The sequence below is a fragment of the Pelmatolapia mariae genome, linkage group LG23 (assembly GCF_036321145.2).
Source record: "Pelmatolapia mariae isolate MD_Pm_ZW linkage group LG23, Pm_UMD_F_2, whole genome shotgun sequence".
Lineage (NCBI taxonomy): Eukaryota > Metazoa > Chordata > Actinopteri > Cichliformes > Cichlidae > Pelmatolapia > Pelmatolapia mariae.
The window spans coordinates 42,001,167-42,022,308 of record NC_086246.1 but is presented as its reverse complement, the minus strand read 5'-3'; the positions used below and the strand labels follow the sequence as shown (position 1 = coordinate 42,022,308).

At 38.8% G+C, this 21,142-nt stretch overlaps 1 protein-coding gene across 3 annotated transcripts in view; it reads left to right on the top strand.

The window, feature by feature from the left end:
• The window catches only part of LOC134619975 (cyclin-dependent kinase-like 5), a 55,242-nt gene that overhangs the window by 995 nt on the left and 33,105 nt on the right, over positions 1-21,142 (top strand). For 2 of the 3 annotated variants that reach the window (XM_063465806.1, XM_063465803.1), the window contains exons 2-3: positions 1,119-1,340; positions 3,593-3,627. In XM_063465806.1, coding sequence (XP_063321876.1) covers positions 1,277-1,340; positions 3,593-3,627 — 99 coding nt within the window. In that variant the 5' untranslated portion in view covers positions 1,119-1,276. Of the gene's footprint in view, positions 1-341; positions 451-1,118; positions 1,341-3,592; positions 3,628-21,142 lie in introns of those variants that run through there. The other variant, XM_065469685.1, reaches the window with a different exon arrangement.

The window sequence follows — 21,142 nt, the reverse complement described above, 5'->3', positions numbered from 1 at the left end:
CATGCCACCTCATGTAGGCTGCAAGCTGAAATGGACCAAAGGAAGCACAGAAACACACTCATGAGTGAAAAATAAAAGGCATTTTCTGCGAGGTGAAAAGTGTTTGAGTTTAGCCTACAGTTGAGGGTTTGCTGCTGAGTAAGATAAGGGAGTAACAGACCACACAGCGATATTTGGTGTTCAGGGAGACTCAGTTTATTTTGGTGCCGAGGTTTTTGCATAGTGATGAGCAGCTCCTGTGCCCACAGCTCTGTAGGAGATTGCGAGTGTGTGTGTGAGTGTGTGTGTGTAGGCTACACAAGTCCTTGAGCTTTCCAGCTAGGAGAAGATGAAATGGAGAAAGTGGTATCTGGAGTCTTATCTGATTCAATAAAGAGTGTGTGGATACCAGAGGAAATCCTTTGATCACGTTCAAAATGCGTGCGGTGCCCTTTCACTCTCTCTAAACAGGTAGGAATTTACTATTTTCACCATCATTTTCATCAGGTTCTGTAAACTATAATATGGAACCTTTTTATTTACTTAATTTATGCTGACGAGACAGTCCACTGATTTCACACATTCGCGTCCATTCGCTCGGTATGTGGAGCCTGCACAGCCTGTTAATACCCTTGTGCAGTGTCTTCTGTGGCTCTAGAGGAGCTTCATCAAGTCTTGAGAAAATAACCCTTGTGATATGATCAGGGTTATCTTTAGTAAAGCTGAAGATATCAATTAGCTGGAAGAAAGCCTGTGTTTTAAAACTGTGGGCATGGAGATCGAGAAATGAGGGCGTGCAGGCAAAGGAGGACGAATGATAGATTGTATTAAACTGCTTTATGGGAATTGGAGGATCGTGATTTTTTATTTTAATAGGGACCAAAAGTTGGGACATTTCAGCCTCTGCTTCACCTATTTTGATCATTGTTCTTTCTAGTCACCCTTTCTAAACTCCTCCAGCTTAATAAAAGGGACCTAAACAAAGCAGGAATCACCCTTTAACTAAAGGATTGCTAGTTTTTTGACACAGATTCATTTTTTCTCAAGCTTTCATGAATTCAGTATCGGTAGATTTTCTTTTAACTCTGAGCTAAGAGGGCTCTTTATCTATCTTGATGTGGTGCATTGTTTTCCTGCAGGTGAAGACAAGGCACTGACGGAGGCATGTGACGGATATTATGGCGTACAGCAGGCGTTCGCCTCTCAGGAGCCGACAGCTGGCCGACTCATGCAGTCCTGTAGCCGGGGCCCCCGAGCCTGAGCTCCACCCACCTCACACAGCATACCTTTTGACTTCATGAAGATCCCTGACATTGGTGATGTAATGAATAAATTTGAAGTCCTTGGGATTGTGGGTGAAGGTAAGTGCGGTCATTTACTTGCTGAAAAGCCTGTTTTGTGCGATTGTTTTTCAGTCTGCAGTAGATAGTAAGAACTAGTCCAGTCCAGCCTTTCATGCACACTTGCATGGCTTTTTAGTGAGCGATCAGTTGATTGTTTTTAACCAATTTGCCTGCAGAACAAGCCCATTAAAAGCCTGACCTTTACAACTTATTAAGGTCAAGGGCGTCTGTTTTATATTTATTTACCCAAAAGAATTTAAATGTGACAAACTGAAGCTAGATGCTTTAATGTGATTCATACTTTCATGTTCTTATTGGATAAATGAAGTGGTGGTTTGGGGATTTTTTTTTGCTTTATTGTAGTAAATATCAGCAGGGCATGGCTGTGTGATAGTTAAATTCCCCTGAAATGCTTCTCCTGGCTTTTGTTTTGCCTTGAGCTACTTGGTTGATAGAAAGTGGCAGTAGCCCTGAAGGGAGGCCACCCACACGTCCTAGTTTTTACACCCTTACTCTTCTACTCCCACATCTTAGAAGTTTTATAATGCGTGGCAGAAAGACGCGGGGAAATCTCGAGCTGGATTTTAAAAGCTGCGTGCCTGTCCGATGATGCGCCGGTTGGGAAGGAAGTCAGCACTTTTAGTGTCACATTAAACTGTAAAAGTTGTAGAAATTTTCCTGCTCATCTCCCCGTTTCCTGCCGTAGCACTCATTGCGCTGTATGCGCCGCTTGATCCCAGCATCATAGATTTTTCCTCAGTGATCTTGAGGTCAGTCAGTTTTGTTAATGATTTAGTACTAAGTGCTAAGTGCATGCAGCTCACCCCAGCAATTAAAAATACACTGAATTATGTGCAGTTATCTCCAGCTCCTCATTGAAGGACGGAAATGAACAGGAGAAATTATTTTCCATCTTTTAATACTTCAGGCATGTTTAGCAGCTTTTTGTGCACTAATTTAGTAGGGATGGGGTAAGAGATGTGGCTAATATGTCCCTGCTTTACTAATGATATACAAAATGTCCTAAATTGTCATGAAACCGGGCTGCATACACCATAAAAATCCTGTCCAGTTTGGTTTCTTGTTAGTCAGTGGATTTTTCACTGGTGGCAGTCATGCTTAGTGGAACCGCTGGACGTAGATGTGAAGATTAAAGCCAAACTAAGATGTTGAAGGTGGCAGATTTAGTGAAAATAAACAAGTTTAAGGATGCTGTTGTGTATGGTTATGGTGGTTATGCTATGTGCACAGCACCCCCTCAGTCCACCATATATCTTGATGTGTTATTACAAACGCAAAGTTTCTTACTCACCAGTGTCTTCTGGGTGGCGTGTGCCCAAGATAATTACACGTTCAAGAGGTGAAATTGAGTCTTGGATTATATTAACCTCCTAGGACCTGGCGTCCACATATGTGGACATCACATTTTGGGCTATTTAGACCAAAATACTCAATTTTGCTCTACAACTGCTTGATATCCACTTACAAGGACATTATACTGCTACTGTTCTATCGAAATTTTAAACAAATATCCTCATATGTGGCTGTCATTTGTCTTAGAAACAAAAATTAGGTAAAAAAAAAATCTGGTAATTCTTTGTTTTTACATTCATCGGGCCCCAATCAGCCCAAATATCAAAGAGAAATTAAAAATGCATGCCGTGGAAGAGTTCGGGTCTTAGGAGGTTAATAATAATAAAGACACAAGTTAAAATTGTTACAGTGGTATAAATAATACATAGACCCTATAGCTTTAGCTTATACATCTCGTTTATAGTCTTTAAAGTGTGTTCGACTGTAGAGCAGATAACTTCTCAGCACTGATGTTCTCGTAAAGGAGCACAGATCCATTCATCATATGTCTGCTCGGTCCAAGAATTCCTCTTGAACCCTCGGGGGATGCATGTGTGTGACTGCCAGGGTCGATAACATCAGATCTACAGTAGCTTGCCAACACTTGTGTCCTACTTTCTGGACCACCTGTCCTTTTTATAGGGGGGGGGGATGTTTAGTTCATGTGTAGTTCATGCGAACATATAGGAAGCATTCGAAGGGGTTATTTCAAAAGCTTTTCGCTTCTCAGTTGGAGTAATACTCCTTGTTTGTTTATGGCTGTAGATCATGGTGGCATGTTAATTACAGAGTTTCAAGCTGAATTTGTGTTTTATTATTTACTGTTATTGATTCTACTTGAAAGAAAAAGTTACTCTGAATGGATGAATAAACAGTAAAGGAAATGAAAGCAATCTTGCTTTTTGCTTCTGTTTCAGGTGCCTATGGTGTTGTTCTGAAGTGCCGACACAAGGTAAGGTTCACATCATTTATGCTTGTAATACACTGTCAATATGAAAAAACTAAGTTTTAAAGGGCAAAAGATTTATGTTTGTCAGCAAAACTCATGAAAAACTAACAGTAAAGCCAGAATGTGCTTATTCCTCTGTGTTGTGGAGCTCTGTTGTTTTCTGTAAAAAACACATAAATGAGTCACGCTGTTGCACTTGGTGACTTGATTGTTCCTTACAGTGAACCGGGGCAGTGTTTTATGGCTCAAGCTAATCTCACATACACTGCTGTAAATACTCACTACAGCACAAATGTGTATAATTTATGGTCGAACAGTTGCGCTGCTTCTGTTAGAGTAACATTTACAAAAAAGCTACCAGTACTGTGATGATTTCTTTCTTAAGAAGTTAAATATTATACGTGATCTGCTTTAGAAGTGCAATGGGGTAAATAACTATTTGATTCCCTGCTGAATTTTTAAGTTTGCTCACTTAGAAAGAAATCAACAGTCTCTTGTATTTATGCTAGTTTCATTTTAATGGAGAGAGGGAATATTAACCAAAAATCAAGGAAAAAACACGTTGTATAAAAGTTATACATTGATTTGCATGTCATTGAGTCAAATCCGTATTTGATCCTCGAGCAAAACATGACACAACTTAGTACTTAGGTAGAGAAACTGTTGTTGTTGCAGAACGGTGAGAGGTTTCTTGTAGTAGGTCACCAGCTTCCTTCTTTACAGAAACTCTCTAACTCCTTTCAGTTTCTTGGTTGCTGCTTGGAAACATGAAGCTTCAGCTCCCTCCGCATATTTTCTGTAGTGTTGATGTCTGGAAACCAGCTAGGCCACTCCATGACCTTAATGTACTTCTTCTTTAGTTGCCTTGGCAGTATATTTTGGGTCATTGCCATGCTTAAAGACCCTTCCACGACCCATCTTCAGTGTTTTAGCTTAGGGAAGGAGGTTCTTGTCCAAAGTTTTACGGTTTTTTTAAAGCATGGTATAACATGATAAAACTGGGTCATATTTTCATAACTATATGTTATACCGAAATGAGAGGTATAGCTAATCCAGGGGCATACATGTTTACTCTTGTTTGTGAAGCACCAGCCTTGTCCTTTGAGTGTGGTGGTCAGAGGGTAATGTTGGTTTGCCTGATAAAGAGATAAAGGCGATCTGAATCAGGCCCAGAGAACTTCTGATCTAGATCGTGTTTGTTTTCCAAAGGAGCAAGCACTCCTCACGAACCTGGTCGGACCATTTTTGTTTAGTGTTGTTGTCGCATTGGCTTACAGTTACAGATGCTCCTGCAGACTGCTGGATAATTGGTTATAGTCCTTTTGTCTCCACTCAGGAGAGCAAGATCTGCTTTGAAGGATAACAAATTCATTTCTTCCACTACTTAGATTTTTTTTATTCACGTAAAAGAGACTCTGTTTAAGCAGTTAATTTTTAGGAAAAGAAAAAGGAAATCAAAACAACCACAAAAAAATAAATAAATAAAAAATAGCAGACGACCCACACTGCAGTAATAGCCTTGTCATCTCAGTCCATGTGAGGAAGAGGCTGTGCCAGGAATTGACAGCAATCCAGTATGAATAAGAGAGGCTAACTACCTCCTACTTACAGAGATCTGCAAGAAGGAGACAAAAACACTTTCTCAGCCTCTCCTATCAAAATCCTCAGCAGGATTTTTTTTAACTTGCTCTACAATTACCATGCATCTGCCTTCATTTTATCATGTTTATTACAGCAGTGATATTACTCTGTTTATCCAGTGGCCTGGTGTCTAATGCCGGGCAGTTAGCTTAAATGTTATAACAAAAATAAAAAGACAGCAACACAAAGGGTTGATGTTGAGGGAGGAAAAATAGGAGCGAGGATATAAATATTATTCAAACTGATTGATCACAGGCCGAGGCGTCTGCAAATGCCAATGTCTCCGTTTTCGAACAACAGAACTCACATCAATAAACCGCCGTTAGGTTCGCACCACAGATGGCGGCTGCTGTCTGCAACGCTCTCGGTATTGTCTTCATTTGTGCGAAAACCCGTCAGCGTCAAAATTCAGCAACAAAAGTTTATCAGAACAGGATGAAATAAAGCTCAGCGTCAGCGTACATCTGCCAGGCTGATATGTTGCCTAATCAGAGACGGAGGAAGTTTTGACAAGGTTTAGGTAGCTCTATCCTAAACCTCATCAGAGCTTTGTTTTAAAAAATAATGCTGATTTTGGTATAGTCCTCAGATGTCTGCGTGTACGGCTCTGCTTAGATGAAATTAAGCCTGAGCGTGATATTCTTCTGTACTGTATATTTTATTTTATACATTGGTTTAATTTGGATTTAATGGCACAAACATCAAGCAGAGATGATGATTGTTTAGCTAGTAGAGGAACATTTGGGGGTTAAAGCCTGATTAATCCACAAAGGAGATGGTGGAGCTCAACTTAAGCTAAAGGAAAGTGTAGTTGCTGGATGCAATACATGTAGCTTTGTAAGGTAACAATATTCATCTTGCAACATGATACTTACTTACCTCCAGTTTAGCTTTGAAGCCACAGATCTGTAGAAACTGTTGACCTAGTCAACCAATAATGGCTGAATGCTCGTGATCTTGGAAGATTTTGCCGTTCTAGTGACTCTCAGATACGAGTGCATTGTTCCTCACTGAGACTCATGTGTTTCTGTTCATGATGCGATAATAGTGCTTTGGGTAAAAAATACACAGGTGTATATTAACGAGCTACATCACGAAACGCATTTTCATTAGTTGGTAAAGCGTTTTTGGAATGCATTTTTAATTAGATCATTACTTGGTAAAAAATTATTTCTCGAAAGAAACGAGCCCCCAGAAGCCTGACATTTTGTCACACATTGCCTGGGCCTTTTGTTGGTTAGAAACTCAGTAATATATGCATTTTTGATGGAATTTCTGCTGGTGACTTTATTGGTTGATGTGTGAAAGCACCGGAGGATGAATGCTCTGGCTGCAGATCAATGTGGACCTGTGCCATCTGGAAAATATCGTATTGTTAGTGTGAATGAACTGGCATGTTTTTTCAAGGGCTAACTCACAGATCTATGCTGCATAATTATGTGTGCATACACACAGAGGCTGGCACAGTGTCAAACACACTCTTCACGCACTCGCACACACACGTGTTTGTAAGCGGAAAAACACATAAGCTTAGCAAGGCTTTGATGATGCTGTGAGGATGGGCAGGGAAGTGCACTGACCAGAGAAAATGGCTGCACTGCAGCTGCTCATTCTCACAAAACACATTTATTTCACCAGCGACACGCCCCTTCGAACTTGAACTACCCAGTACATGTATTTAACAGGAATAATTAGATCCAAGAAAGACGTGGGGCCAGATATAGGAGGGATGGAAATAGGGAAACGTGCATTCAGTTTCTACGCAATAATCAGAATCTGTTTGAAAAGGTGACGGATTACAGTGTGTGCACCCGACATTACAGGATCCTCAAGAGTCAGCTGGGCTGGTTGTTGTACAGAGAGGAGGCGGAGGACATAGATAACTGTTTTTTTTTTATTCAGGTGTAATCATTTTATTGTCAGAGTAGCAGCAGCCAAGGGGTTTGTCGCAGTAGATAAATATATGCGGATGATTTATTATTCTTGCAGAGTTATTCTCCTTAAATATTTATGCAGACACAAACGGGATAAAAGATTTGATCTTAATGCTGAATGTTTGCCTCTCTGGCATTGTTACAAGATTTTGATAACTGCGTGCTTCCTCATCATATTAATAACCGTGATTTATGATCCTTTTGGCGTCTGTTTATGAAAGATTGTTGATCATTCACTTTGTTAATGTGTCTTGAACATTATCCTAAACGCCGTGTAGGACATTCTAATGATTTGTTGTCATGATCGATTCTGCGGTTCACTCCTACAAGCGCACATGTGCTGAAGTAAACATTGTGTTAGTTATGACAGTGTCAGTTATCCTGACATTTGAAAAACCTTTATTAACTCCTTAAAACCAAGTGTATCGTATCAAATGGGTTTTTGAGACCTCAACATCACTAGTGGGATTTTTTTTTTTAACCTAACCTGATCTTGTTTGTTTAAGATAAACAACCTTTGAGCAATAAATTGCACAAAAAATGTCAGATGTAGGAAAAATGATACAGATTAAAAAGGTTTTTTGTCAGAAGGTTCAATAAACCAGTTTTTAAAAATTCAGGTTTTACAGGGTTAACATTTCAAGCAAATAGATTGCCATGAAATTTTCTACAGATATTAGCGGTGAGCAAATGCTGACTCCTATGTCAGCAAATGCTGAGCAGGAAGTCTGTTTACATAGTTACCACCGAGTAAAAAAGATATATAAAGTAACCTATTATGCATTACCGTATTTCTTATTCTACATATGCCGCTACACTTTCAAATAAAGAGGTGGGCGTATGTACAGGATGGGACAGAGAGAGGTGATTTCCCTAATATGGTCACCTCAGGCACACAGCTCCACCCATCTGCTGCTTAAACCGTATGCTTATGAGGGGTGGCCAATGAGAAGAAAGAGGGAGTTTTTTTTTTTTTTTAACAAAGGATGAAGTGCAGGGCTATTTAAAGGCCCAGCATGAAATAAGTAATGATTATTTTGAACTGTGATTCATGCAAAGCTACCCTAATAGAGTCCAGGTCCAGTAAAACCTGAAGCTGGAAATGAGCATAATGGGTATCTTTGAGTTGCTTTAGCCTGTCTACAGTTGCTCCCTTTCATGCTGTGTCTGATTTAATCAGTGTCATGTCTGCTGTCATTGATGCCTGCTCTGCTCTGTGTGAGGCTCTTGCTGCCGCTCTCCGCCGCAGGCTTTTCATGCATGCATGTGGAAGGGCGGGAAGGTTCAGAACAGAGCCGTACAGCTAAATATAAATTACTGCAGATGGAAATAACAATCTTCTTTTGACTATAGCGGCCCCGACTGAAATAGGCTCGACAGAATCACCTCATACCTTACAGGGACCCAGTTGTTCTCAGTAATGCTTTTGCACTCTCCAGCTTCACTCACTCTTGTTGCTGCTCTGCCAAATGTTGCCACAGCTTTTTGATAAAGAGAGTACTCAGAGTAAAACTGCAACATGCTGCTATGTCAAGAGGGTTGAGCACACAGAGACACAGAGGAGCTTTTGTCTTGTACTTCTGGCTCCTTTGTTATTATTTTCTTGTCGATTTAAATAGATAACCGTAAGAACACGCTTGGGTTCACTAATTCATTTTTGGCCACTCTTTTGGGAATGCAGCCCATCATCATGGTGTGAGGAAATGAGGGGGCTACCAGATTCATGGATGCCGCAGCTACAGATCCACCTTTTGCCAAGTGAGCCACGAGGATGCTTCAGGACTTTTTCTCTTGCCTGCTGATGCTTGATAAAGCCCTATGAATTATGCTAATTTATTGTAAGCTAATTAAGAGGCTTAATCACGCTCATGTCACTTAAAAGACGTCACAGTGCAGCTGGGTTTTTTTTTTTAAGCTTTAGAAGTTCAAGCTGAAACAGATTTTTTAACCAAAATGCACATTTTCTGCATGCAATGATTTTTGTGACTGCCCTTGAGGTGTGACCTATGTGAGCTACGGAGGCTTGAGACAGACTTGTGTTTAAAAATGCATTTCTATGATGTGTTATCCAACAGTTACACGAGAGATAGGCTTTCATAGCTGTCCAGAAAGGCCACTCTTCAAGGCGTCTGTAGAAAGCTAGTGTGAAACAATAGTCATTTAACTGAGGTTGACAGTTCAGACAAAAAGTGACAGAAATAGTTATAATGAATGAAACTTGATCTGATGACTGATGTGGGAAAGGTGTGGGAGGTTTCCAGAGCTCTTCGATTGAGCCACTCTTTAGTCCTGGTATATAGATTTGAGTCAGTTCTTGGTAGTTATGAAGAAGTTAAATCTAGAACTAAAAGTAAAAGAAAAAGACACATCTATGAACTGTTTGTGTTGTCACGTTATGTCTGTCTCTTTATCGGTCGGTGGATATTGATAAGTTTGATGTAGCACTTTTTCTTCACTCCTCTTTTTTCATTTCAAACTCATTTTTTCTTCTGTTGCATATCATTAACTTCTCTTTGCTCTCTCTCATACACACCTGTCAATATTTTAACTTCACTTCAGTTTTATTGACATAGTGCTTTAACAACAGTAATCTCAATATGCTTTTTATAGTAAGTGAAAACCCTACAACCCCTATAAGAGGAAAAAGCCCAACAATCAGACAGTCATCTAAGAATAAACACTTGGAAATGGTGAGGAAGAAGTACCACCTTTTAACAGGAAGAGACCCCATTACATAAATAAAATTTAACTAAATATTTTATTTATATAATGATACTTCAATACTAACAAGTCAGGTTTTTGATTCATGGTCAGTTTCATGGTGAGAGTAAGTGCAGACAGAAAGCATAAAGAAAAGTTTGGATGTGACTCCAGGGTGCAAAAACCCCACTGCTAAGAGTTTGATATTGTTCTTTTAGTAATATTCAACTGATATTGAAGGATGTTGATAAGCTCGGGTAAGCAAATTATTCTGATTGAGTGATAAGTTAAAAAGTGAAATTAACAAACTAAGTCCAATATTAATTAATATCACATCATAAATTCTTTTTGCTTCCTAATCTGTATAAACGACAATAAGAAAATTGTATTCTTTAATGCCTACAGTAAAATTAAGTTATTACTGGACTTTGATTGGTTGCATATTATTTGTATCTTTTCTTCAAAACTGAAAATCTGTAAATTTGCAAAATCACATTTCGAACTTGGCGATAAGGTTTATTCACACTGTTGACGAAACTGGGAATATCAGTGCTGGGAGTGGAAACTGCCCATTGCTTGCACAACTTTGACCTCGAGTTCACATGTTAAAAAGGTATGTTTGCTCAACGGAGATCACAGAGCGAACGCCCACACATGCGGCTCTCATCTGACACAAGCACACACAACAATGTTTAATGGACGACTGTCCATATGATTACTGCACGTGAGCTTGTGTTTTTGCTCTAAATGAGTGATGTATTATATTTAACCGCAAACCTTAACGTCATCAGACCAGTCTAGTGCATACTGGCCTCTAATATATAAAATACCCATACTATATTGAAGTCTATCACTGAGAACCTTAATGGAAAAAGAAATGGTTAAAACTGGGGATAAACATGTGACACACTTTCTGTTTGCCATGTGTTGTGTTTTAAGACTTCCCACCAAACTCTGAGACCGGGTGACTTACAAATGAAACTCTTTGTTGAAACTTATCTGAGTCAAATACAAAGGCTTCTCTCTAGGAGCTAATCTAAATCCTGGATAAGGCCTCTGCGTGGCCTTGTACACTGGTGTTTTTGTAGCATGCGGCAGTGTGTGGACCGTGGAAGCAGGAATTTAAACGTAGCAGTGCAGAGTATTTGTTTAAGCATAGACCATCTGTTATACTACACACCCATGAACTGATTTCTAAAGACAATCAAACCAAAAAAGAGGTAAAAGATGGACAGGAGGGTCATGTCTCCTTTAATAATATTCAGTTTGAAGCAGTGAATTATCTGTTTGTCTGTAGAAATTGACCTTCTACATGAAAAGTCACGGCCCTTGAATGCAGCGGCGTCAGCTCGATACTTTAATTGGATTCCAGTCAGACTCACATGAATTTAAATTAGTCATTCTCACAACAAAGACATATGCAAACAATATATGACTCAGAAAAAAAATGTCATGGGTCATGTTGGGACCTTGTGCACCTTTATATCAATCAAATATTGATATTCAAAGCTGTTTTTAGTTAAGTAATATTTCATGCTGTGTGTGCAGGGGTTGAAGAAACTAAAGAAACTCAGCTTGTCTGCTATCCATATTGGAGCTTCTCTTCTCTGTGATGTAACTTGAAACAATAAAACTTTATTTATAAAATAAAATGTATCTACAGCTGGGCAGTGTGAGTAAATAATTACATTAGTCTATATGAAAATTGTATTGTAACATTTATTACAAACTTCTTAAATCCTAACCCTGGCAAACACCCTCCACATTATAATAATTAAAAACAAAGACCGCAACAACTGAATGGTGTGGAAGGTTACAGTGTAGGGTTAAGTTAAGACATTCATTTTCTGCAGAAGTCTAAGTCAGGCATTAGTCGTAACTAATAACTGCAAACTTCTAGAAATATAGCTACATGACGCAGACACAACTACTGTGATTGGCCTGTTCAGTACCGTTGCATTTCCTGCTATTTTTTTGCACCAGTTTTTCAATTTGTCTGTGAAAGAATAACAATCCAACATTTCAATATAAGGAAAAATAATCACAACATCAATATAAGGACTCACAAATGTCGGCAGATTCCTGGAGGTAAATTCTTGAAACTACCGGGATGGATGTGAGGGAATGACAAAAGTCCCAGCATGTTTGGTTCCATCATGGCTGAACTGCATAGAAAACACATGGACACAAAAAGAACATTGATCACTCAGAAAGACTCACAAAACAGAACTAAAACGAAGATTTAACTAAAATAAACAAATCTGCTGTGGAAACTGTCTTAAATGAAACTGAATTCAAATCAAAATAGAAACAAAAACTCATCAGAAAATACTAAACTATATATAACTGATGACAAGACAAACTCCTTTTGGGACTTTTTAAAAATTAGTTGGCAGAAACAGACACAGCTCCTCTCTGGGTCATCTCCGGTCTCTTCTGTTCCCCCCTCCCATCAGACTGTTAGTTACTATTACCCAGCATGCCGTTTGCTGCTTTCATTTTGTAACTGTGCAGAAAGAAATGGTTTATGTTTCGCAAATTAAAATGTCTCATAAAGATATTTTAATCACATGATTATAGAGATGGTGCGATACCACTTTTTAATGTCCGATACCGATTCCGATATCATAAATTTGGATATCTGCCGATACCGATATGAATCCGATATAGCGTATTTTGTAATCAATAAAACTGTTTTTTATAAATATCTTGCTGCATTTTGTATAAGTTCATACTCAAGTTTTAAAAAACAAGAGACTGAAGCTATTCTGTTATACCTGTATGCAAAAAATACACTCCACCCAAAACAATTTTTAGTTCAGCAACACTGATCAATCTAATGAATTTAAACCTACACCATCCTCCCTATTCTGGTATTTTAAAGAGTACTTACCTACCTAACTAATAGGGTTGCCAACTCCCAGCAAAAATATTAGGGAACCACCCCCCGCCCAATGTTCCCTCTAAGCTGCGCACGTGCGCAATTGCGCACTGCTGGCATGGTCTCTGCGCACAGAAAATCTGTGTTGCGCACAAAAAAAATCTAACCTGATTTGAAATTAAAATTAATACTTTAACAATTCTGTTTTGCAGTGTTAGTCAGTAAGTGACTGGCTGCTCCTGTATGGGATTAGAACGATTCCACCTTATCCCATAGTCCAGCCAATGATGCGATTTACATTCGTATATACGCAGCTAATCAACGTGGTTGACAGGCTATGACAGCGTACTTATGTGCCGAGCAAAGCGGCGTGGCTGATGTGGAGTGAAGCCACATTAATGACGTGTACAACCATTGGAGATGTGAGCAGGACAGACGGAACAATTACGGAAAAAGTGTGGACTTTATACCAGTTTTTAAATTGTTTTGATAGGCCACGTAAAACCAGAGTTATGATAAAAATATCTGCAATGTTTGGTTTTCTTCCTGAATACTATCGTTGTTTATATTTACTGCGGGAACAAACGGTAAAACGGCGTTTTATAAGGAAAAAGGCTCGAAAGCACTCTCCGCCTGTGAGCAAAAACAAACTCCACCCACCTTTCCTATTCGTCCAAAAAAGTACCATGTCGACCAATCAAAAAATGATATGGCAACGTGACATCTAGTTGTTACGAAACTGGGGGAAGTTTTAGGAGTTGATGCGGTGTTTTGAGATGTGAGTGATTTGAGACGTTTAGCGCAAATCTTGTGTTGTAGTGTGTAGTGTAGTCAATAGTTTTGTTGTGTGTGTTAGAACAATGAGACGACTGCTGAATGTTACAGGTGTTACAGGAGTGATACATCTGCTGTTGTCAGGCCTGCAGGTATCAGGCTGCTGTTCTATTTTATCTAATAGTGGACAGAAATGATTTTTTGGAGTGGCACAAATAATTTGTGTGGCATCAGATTTGATGCAGAACAGCTGATTGTTCTGTAAATAGTTTGAAATGTTTATTTAAAAATGCCTTGGCTGCATTTAAAAAAAAATAGCTGCAAAAAAACTTTGTTGTTTGCCAAACTGAGTTACTTTTTTAAAGAAGTAACTATATAATTAATTGCCCAGCATTGGTCATTATATACTGTATTTTGCAGACAGAGAGCTACAGACTCTCTCCCAGACCACAGACTCATAATGCAAGTCAGAGCTTTTTTTAAAAAAGAAAGAAAGTTGTGTTTTCAAAATTGGAGTTCAAGTTATTTTTACTTCCAATAGTGTTAACATACTACACAGGTCATGAACAAGATTTTTTTTTTACATTTTCATTGTAAGTGGGCTAAAGCAGTTAATTAAAAGTAGTCTAACATAAATGTAAATGCTGTAATTTGATTATCTTAATAAACCATGTAACTTGGATGGATTTGATGCTGGCGTGACCACATTGCACACGTCTGATGTCGCTCACAGTGGTCCAAGGGATCGCTCAGGGAGTTTGTGTGTTCGCTCAGACACGTGAAAAATTAGAGGGAACATTGCCCCCGCCCTTAATCGATATAATCAACTTTAATTTAATGCAAGTGTAAAACAAATGCACAGAAATCAATTATTTTTCTACAATAATTAAATAGATTCAAAATCTTTCTTCAACAGAATTGCAGACTGCACAGATGGTAACTTCCCAAAGGAAAAAGTACTATAGCTTGCTAGGGCATATATTAGACTTATTAGTTACTATATACAGTAATGGATTTCTATACATTTAATCAGATGACCACTTTTGTTGTAAGATTCAGATAATTATTTATTCAAAGTTTTTAAATGACATAACAAAGAAAAATATTTCTTTGTCCCCCCCTTTCCCTGTTAATGCCCAACCTGGCCCTCGACAAAACTTTGCTAGACCCGCCCCTGCACAGTTACCAGCCGTCAGCTATGTAGAAAAGGATCCTGGTGTTATTTGTCTCTCAGAAACAGTTCATAACTTCCCTTCAACTCATTCATGTCACCTAAAAGGTAAACCTGTTTCTCCATCACCTGTTCAGCTCTGATGATTCAGTAAGGACATCTCCTGGTTTCATCTTCATGTTTCCCTCTCACCAAATATCCAAACGGATATCATGACCAGCAGCTTTTACAGCCGTGGCTCCAGCAAACCTCAGCTGATACTAGAAAGTAATATTAAATACATTCTAACAACAGCTTATCACACTTAAACGTGCTGCTGTTGTTTATCCGCTGGTCTCCTCTTTCTAGCGCAAAGTGGGCGATAAACAAACAAGAAAGACGGGACTTGCAGCAGAAAGCCGATCAGCTGATCATTGATCAGTTTCATGTTTGAAGTAATAACAGGAGAGGAAGGGGGAGTGAATGAGAGAAGTAGATGCAACTGTGCAGCAAAGACAGAATAACTCCAGCTTTGTGTCTATTTTTTCATTCTAGCTGAAGTACGGGACAAATCGCTTCCTTTTCACCTCAATATGGAACTCCGATGGCCAGTCCAGCTGTGGCTCAATATATCAGTTGTTGAGCTTAACGTGGAAATACTATGCAAACATTCAGGGATGAACTTACACACTTGCTTTACTTCTCTGGGATAGTTTTCGCCGAGATGAAATGCCGTGGTTAGGAAGCATGTAGCGAGGCTCCTAATGCTCCAACAGACCGCCAACAGGTCTCGCAGACAACAGCCGCTCTATCACGTGACACATACTGCTCCGATGCGCCGAGCTGGGTTACGCCAAGTAGCGCGTTTTGTGAGATGATTTTGTGATACTTCGGATCGGATTACATTTTTTATTTCTCTCCCATATCCGATCCAGTAATTTAGGTCAGTATCGGACCGATACGTAATATCGGATCGGTCCATCTCTACATGATTAGGACCATGACTGGGAAGAGTCACAAACACAGGTTTCCTATCAACACACCCTCTTATACTACTAGTGACTGATGAATTTAAACCCCTAATAAGCCACAAAAGCATCGGTCTTTAAGAAATTCACATCATGCGTAAAATGGTGTAAACTGAGAATTTCACATAAAAATGTATTCAGATCTGATAATCATGATGCTTCATATGTAATTAACACCATATGCAGGAACAAGCAAAACATTTTATTTTTTAATGAAGTTGTGAAGTTATACATGATATATAATTATTAAAGCGTGTTTGCATGACTTACACCAGCAAGTGTCTAACTCAGTTTCACTGGAGGTCAGACACTGACATGCTTTAATTCACTGAAAATATGCATTGACGTACAGTCTGGTCCACATAAAGAACTCATGAAGCAACATAATGAATAAAACAAGCTGCTTACCACACAGCCAACTCACATCTACCATCTATTCACAAGCTTGAATGTGACAGATACTGGCAGTAAAGTGCATTCAACGTCAGAAAATACATCTGGATGTTCAGAGAAAATAATAAAGTCTCAGTTTCATTCTTGCAGATATTTCTACAAATCTCACAAAAATGTAAAATAATGGTCTAGTTTAGCTTTTAGCTTACCTTACAGCCGTAGCTGTAAGCTAACATTAAAACGGCATGTAAATATTTGCAATATGACTAAAATTTCCTGACTCAGCTCCTTTTTCTTCACTGTAACATTTGATCAAAGAAACATTTTGCTGTATTCAAATGCCTCTTTTTTAGTTTCAGCTCCCTGTGTGCTTTCAGACTAATAACACAAATTGTAATTTTTATGGCTAATAGATACAGAGCTACTCGGGTTTGACATGTCCACAAAGATAGAAAGCAAAAATCATCACTACAGACTTGTTTGTCAAATATCAATAAACCTTTCAAGGAAAGTGTTCCTGTCAGAGCATCAATACGATCTGTATGTCTTAGGAGTCTGCAATGATTGCAGCATAAAGGATACAGCAGCACAGATGTGAGTGTGTGAGGTGTCATCTTCCTCTTCTACAAAAACATCAACAAACAGGCGGCTGTTTTCCACATCAAAACCAAACTTAAAACCACTCTGGTTTGTTTTTGTGGATGTTACGTTGGCCTGTTATACCTGCATAGGGCATGTATGAAGTACAATCACATTACTGCTGACAGAATAAATGATGAACAAGCACAGAAACAGTAGGTGTGAGGTGTTTATTATCCAAATAATGTCATTAAATTCTTTTTTTCTCATTTCCTGTAACCTTCATTCAAAAAACATCTAACATTTTAGCGACAGATGCACAGGTAGATTACACATGTTCAGAAACATAATCTAAAGTTAGTACAATATACTAAAAACAACATTTTAATCCCCTAACCCTTATGGAATAAGACAAGCACAGCTATAAAAATGTAAAGATTTACTTTTCCAACTACAGTGTGAATAAGCCCTTGCAGCTAGTTTTAGAATGAGCTGAGTTTTTAAGTAGTGGCATATTTAAATTTAAAACACGTACTGTATTTTGTAACATTTTACATTTGCTTTCTTATTCATTTCAGCACTCAAGATCATATGACATAAATGCTTCATGAGTTGTGCATTTTTTTGCATTTCAGTTCAAAAGACTCCAGAGACTGTGTGAGTTGCACAGAATATTTAGCTTTCATACTGTTATATAATGTGGAGTAAATTATGCAGGATATTGAGGTCCACAGTTGTGGCATTATTTCCTGGCGAGCCTCTTTTCCCGTAGTAAGATCACGTGTATTTTTGACTTTCAGAAAAAATGAGGAGTGCTTACTGTAAAATAAATGAGCTTTACAGCAGCTGTGAAATTATGGAATAAAGAACGGCAAAAAAAAAAGGTAAACCTATCATTATTTTATTTGAAAGGGTCGTTTTTAGTACATGGATGAAAATTGTCAGCCGATTGCTCCCTGTAGTCACTGACTGCAAATTGAACATATTGAGCTTTACTGTGTTTCCTCCCTTGAGATGCTCTGCAGGCCTTTACTGCGACTGCCTTCAGTTGGGTCTCTCTGCATTCAGTGTTGTCTTCAGTAACTGAAAAGCATGCTTTGTTGGGTTTGAGATCAGGTGACTGACTTGGCCTTTGAAGAATATCCCATTTCAAGCAGCCCAAGAGTTTCTGTCCTAAAACTCACTCTTGCTGTTCTCTAGCTGAGAGTATAGCACCGTACACTCCATCCTGCTACTTTATCAGCAGTCAGAATAAACGCCGGTGACCCGGTTCCCCTGGCAGCCATACATATCTGCATTATATCACTTCCTCCACTATGATGCGGTATGTTCCAATTAGGAGTCGTTTCTCTCCCTTTCCAAACTTTACTCTTCCCATAATTCTGTTGCAAGTTCATTTCAGTCTGTCTGTCCAGTGGTTAGCACCTTCCTCTAAAACATATGTATCTCCATTCATGAAGGCGTCTTTCGATTGCAGATTTTGAAACCTTGACATTTCCCTGAGAGTGTTCTTGACTTGATTGGATGCTGTTTTTTGTAACTGTGGAAATAATTCTCTCATCGTGCACTTTAATTGTTTCTCTTTAGACTTTGAATTTAAAATTAGAATGAAAAACTCTTAAATACAAATTTGACGTCTGGAATCAACTTGAAATATTATGTCTGATTCATTTGTCATGAAATAAGAAGGGCACAGGCTTCACCTGGCCCTGAAACTGCTTGTCAGTCAATTGTCCAACAGTTTTTGAGCCATGAGAAGAGATGCTAATGATATGTTGGCATGAAAATCAAAGGGAAAGACAGGCTTAAGTTGATTTTGACAGGTATCTCCATGCATTACTTGACATGCAAGAAGGAACTGACAGCTAAGTAAACAAGTAAATCAATTTCCCTCCTGCAATAAGTTGGCACTTTCATTAATTAGTATGAGGAAACTTTGCAGACAATAATAAATGCTTTGCATGGGTTGAATTGCTTAACCAATCACGTAATGAAATGCAAACAACAGGTTTTGTGATCTGAGGGTTAAGAGTGAGTGTTCTACTGAGTAGCAGAAAACATCACATGATCACATGAGTCATCCTATTATTAGCAAGCGAGCACGAACATATGTGGCACATGCCAGGGCAGAATGCTTGCTTCTTATGGTGAAGGCTCCTGGCAGCTCCACTGTGGCGTGGGGTTGTATTTTCCTGGCATGGTTCAGGTTCATAAAACCCCCGAGGGCCGGAGATTGATGCCAAAAGGAAGTCGTCCTTAGCGAATATGTTCAGGAAATGGTGGAGGATCAGTCAGTCATTTTTCACTAGGATACAGCCGAGTGAGACCATATATCACGGCCTGTTAATGCAGCAAATGCCACCTCACTGCCGTTTCAAAATATTTGGTATTAAGATGAATGTTTGATGTATCGTTTGCAGCCTCAGGCTCAAGACTTGGGTGCCAGCTAGCGTGGTACTGTGGGTGCCTCTGCTACCAATCAAGTCGATGACTAGAGCATACGTATAAAATTTTAATCAAATTTGTACCACAGTGAGGTTTTACATCTATCTGCTCTCTGTTTTTTAGTAAAGAGTAAATTATTCACTAAAATGTCTCCCACTCTCAGACGCTGAATTTTTAAATAAATGTTTAAAAAAGTTCTTAAACATGGGCTGTATGGGGTTATTCGCATTAAACTGCTTTTTGATGTGTTTGCAATAAAAAAGCAGCTCAATCAGGACCACAGTAGGACCAAATAACATTGTTATTTCACTCTATACTCATTTATATTTACACAGGTGCAGAGAACAACATACTTACCTTCATACAACAGCGAGAACCGAGCACACACTACTGCAAGCATCAGTGACATCACGTAGGGCACTGATTATATCAGAAGCAGTGTGAAAGGAAGAGATGGGTTGCAAAGTTGCTTGCAGGTGCACAGCAACTATGGGCAGACTAAAGCAGCTTTAGTTAAGAGGATAAAGAGATCAACTTTAGCATCGGGATATTAGTTCATATGCCAAGATTGTCTGACTGAACTAACTAAAGATTGTGCTTTGCCACCCCACATGTACTGCCAGCAGTCATGCATGACTAAATGATGTAAGGCCTAGGCTATATGGGGCATCATCCCATCTATAAAGGCTATATTTTTTTAAAGCAATAGAAAGAAGCCTCTGGTATATTTTAAAATAGATGTCTGAATATAACGTTTTCCATATAAAACTTACAATGTCCACAGGTCCTCCATTTGTCCAACTCTGGACGCCCGGCATATATCCATACAATGGTTAAACTTGTCCCATACTTCTGCGAACATGACTTGTGCTACCTACCAGCAACCATGTGAAACTCATGAATCCCCTTTTGCTAACAGTGCATGTCTCGATTGTTATCAGTGAATGGCTGTGGAATAAAAACATGAATCAGACGATGTTTCTTTTGGATACACCCTGTATAATCCAGGAGAATTTTATCTGTTTATTTTATTAGGGTATAAACTATACAAGCCTTAGTGAACCCATGTTTGACGCTGCTGAGCTGCAGGTTTAAATCTTTGCATTACTGGCTGTTGATTGATTGATTTTCTTTTTTTCCCCATATCATTAACCAACACAAAGCCTGACTTTTAGATCGTAACACGGCATTTTTAGTGGGGATTTTGCCTATTGTGTTAATTCACCTTAAGCTTTTTTCATGCCAGTTCATGTCATGCTGTTTCCACATTGTTTAATACCTACCTCTGAGTGCACAGAAGCAATTAGCAGTGGCGGCTTTGGCTTTGAAAGCATATGCTTTTCAACTGTGAGGTTACTTTCAGAATAGCACGTTTATTTATTTTTTTGCCTTTTGACCCTCCACATCTGACCGGAATCTGGCACCCTTGTATTTTTGCACTGTGGCTTCATGCTAGTAAGTAGGCTGTGAAGGAGTAACACTAGGTGTGATGTCTAATTAGGTTGTGGCCACAAGTGTAATACATGGTGCTCAAACATATTTAGCTTATAGAGTCATTTAAGATGTTTTTTTGCTGTGTGATTCATGGATAATTTACTCTTTAATGCTGTGTCACTTTGCCTACTGAGACCGAAATCTATTATCTGCTGGAGATTAGTCGTGTTTGCATTGCCTTTGCCTGTAACTTGCCATGCTGCGATTCAAAAATTAGTAATTAGTGTATTGACTAGATCTAATAGGCCCATCAGTGTTTTAGGAGCTGCCGTGTAGCATCAAGTGAGTCACGACCACTCTGCAGTCATCTGTTGTTTGTCCTATCTTAATAATTTTTTCATATTATCTTTTATTTTAGTACTGCTTCAAGTCTTCTTCTTTTTTTTTTAAGATTATATAACTGCTGGTGCTTTTTCCGCCAATAATTGAACTGATGCAGTAATTTTTTCCCTCCCATATAAGCTGTCAATAACATCTAGATTTATTTAGTGGGAAAAAA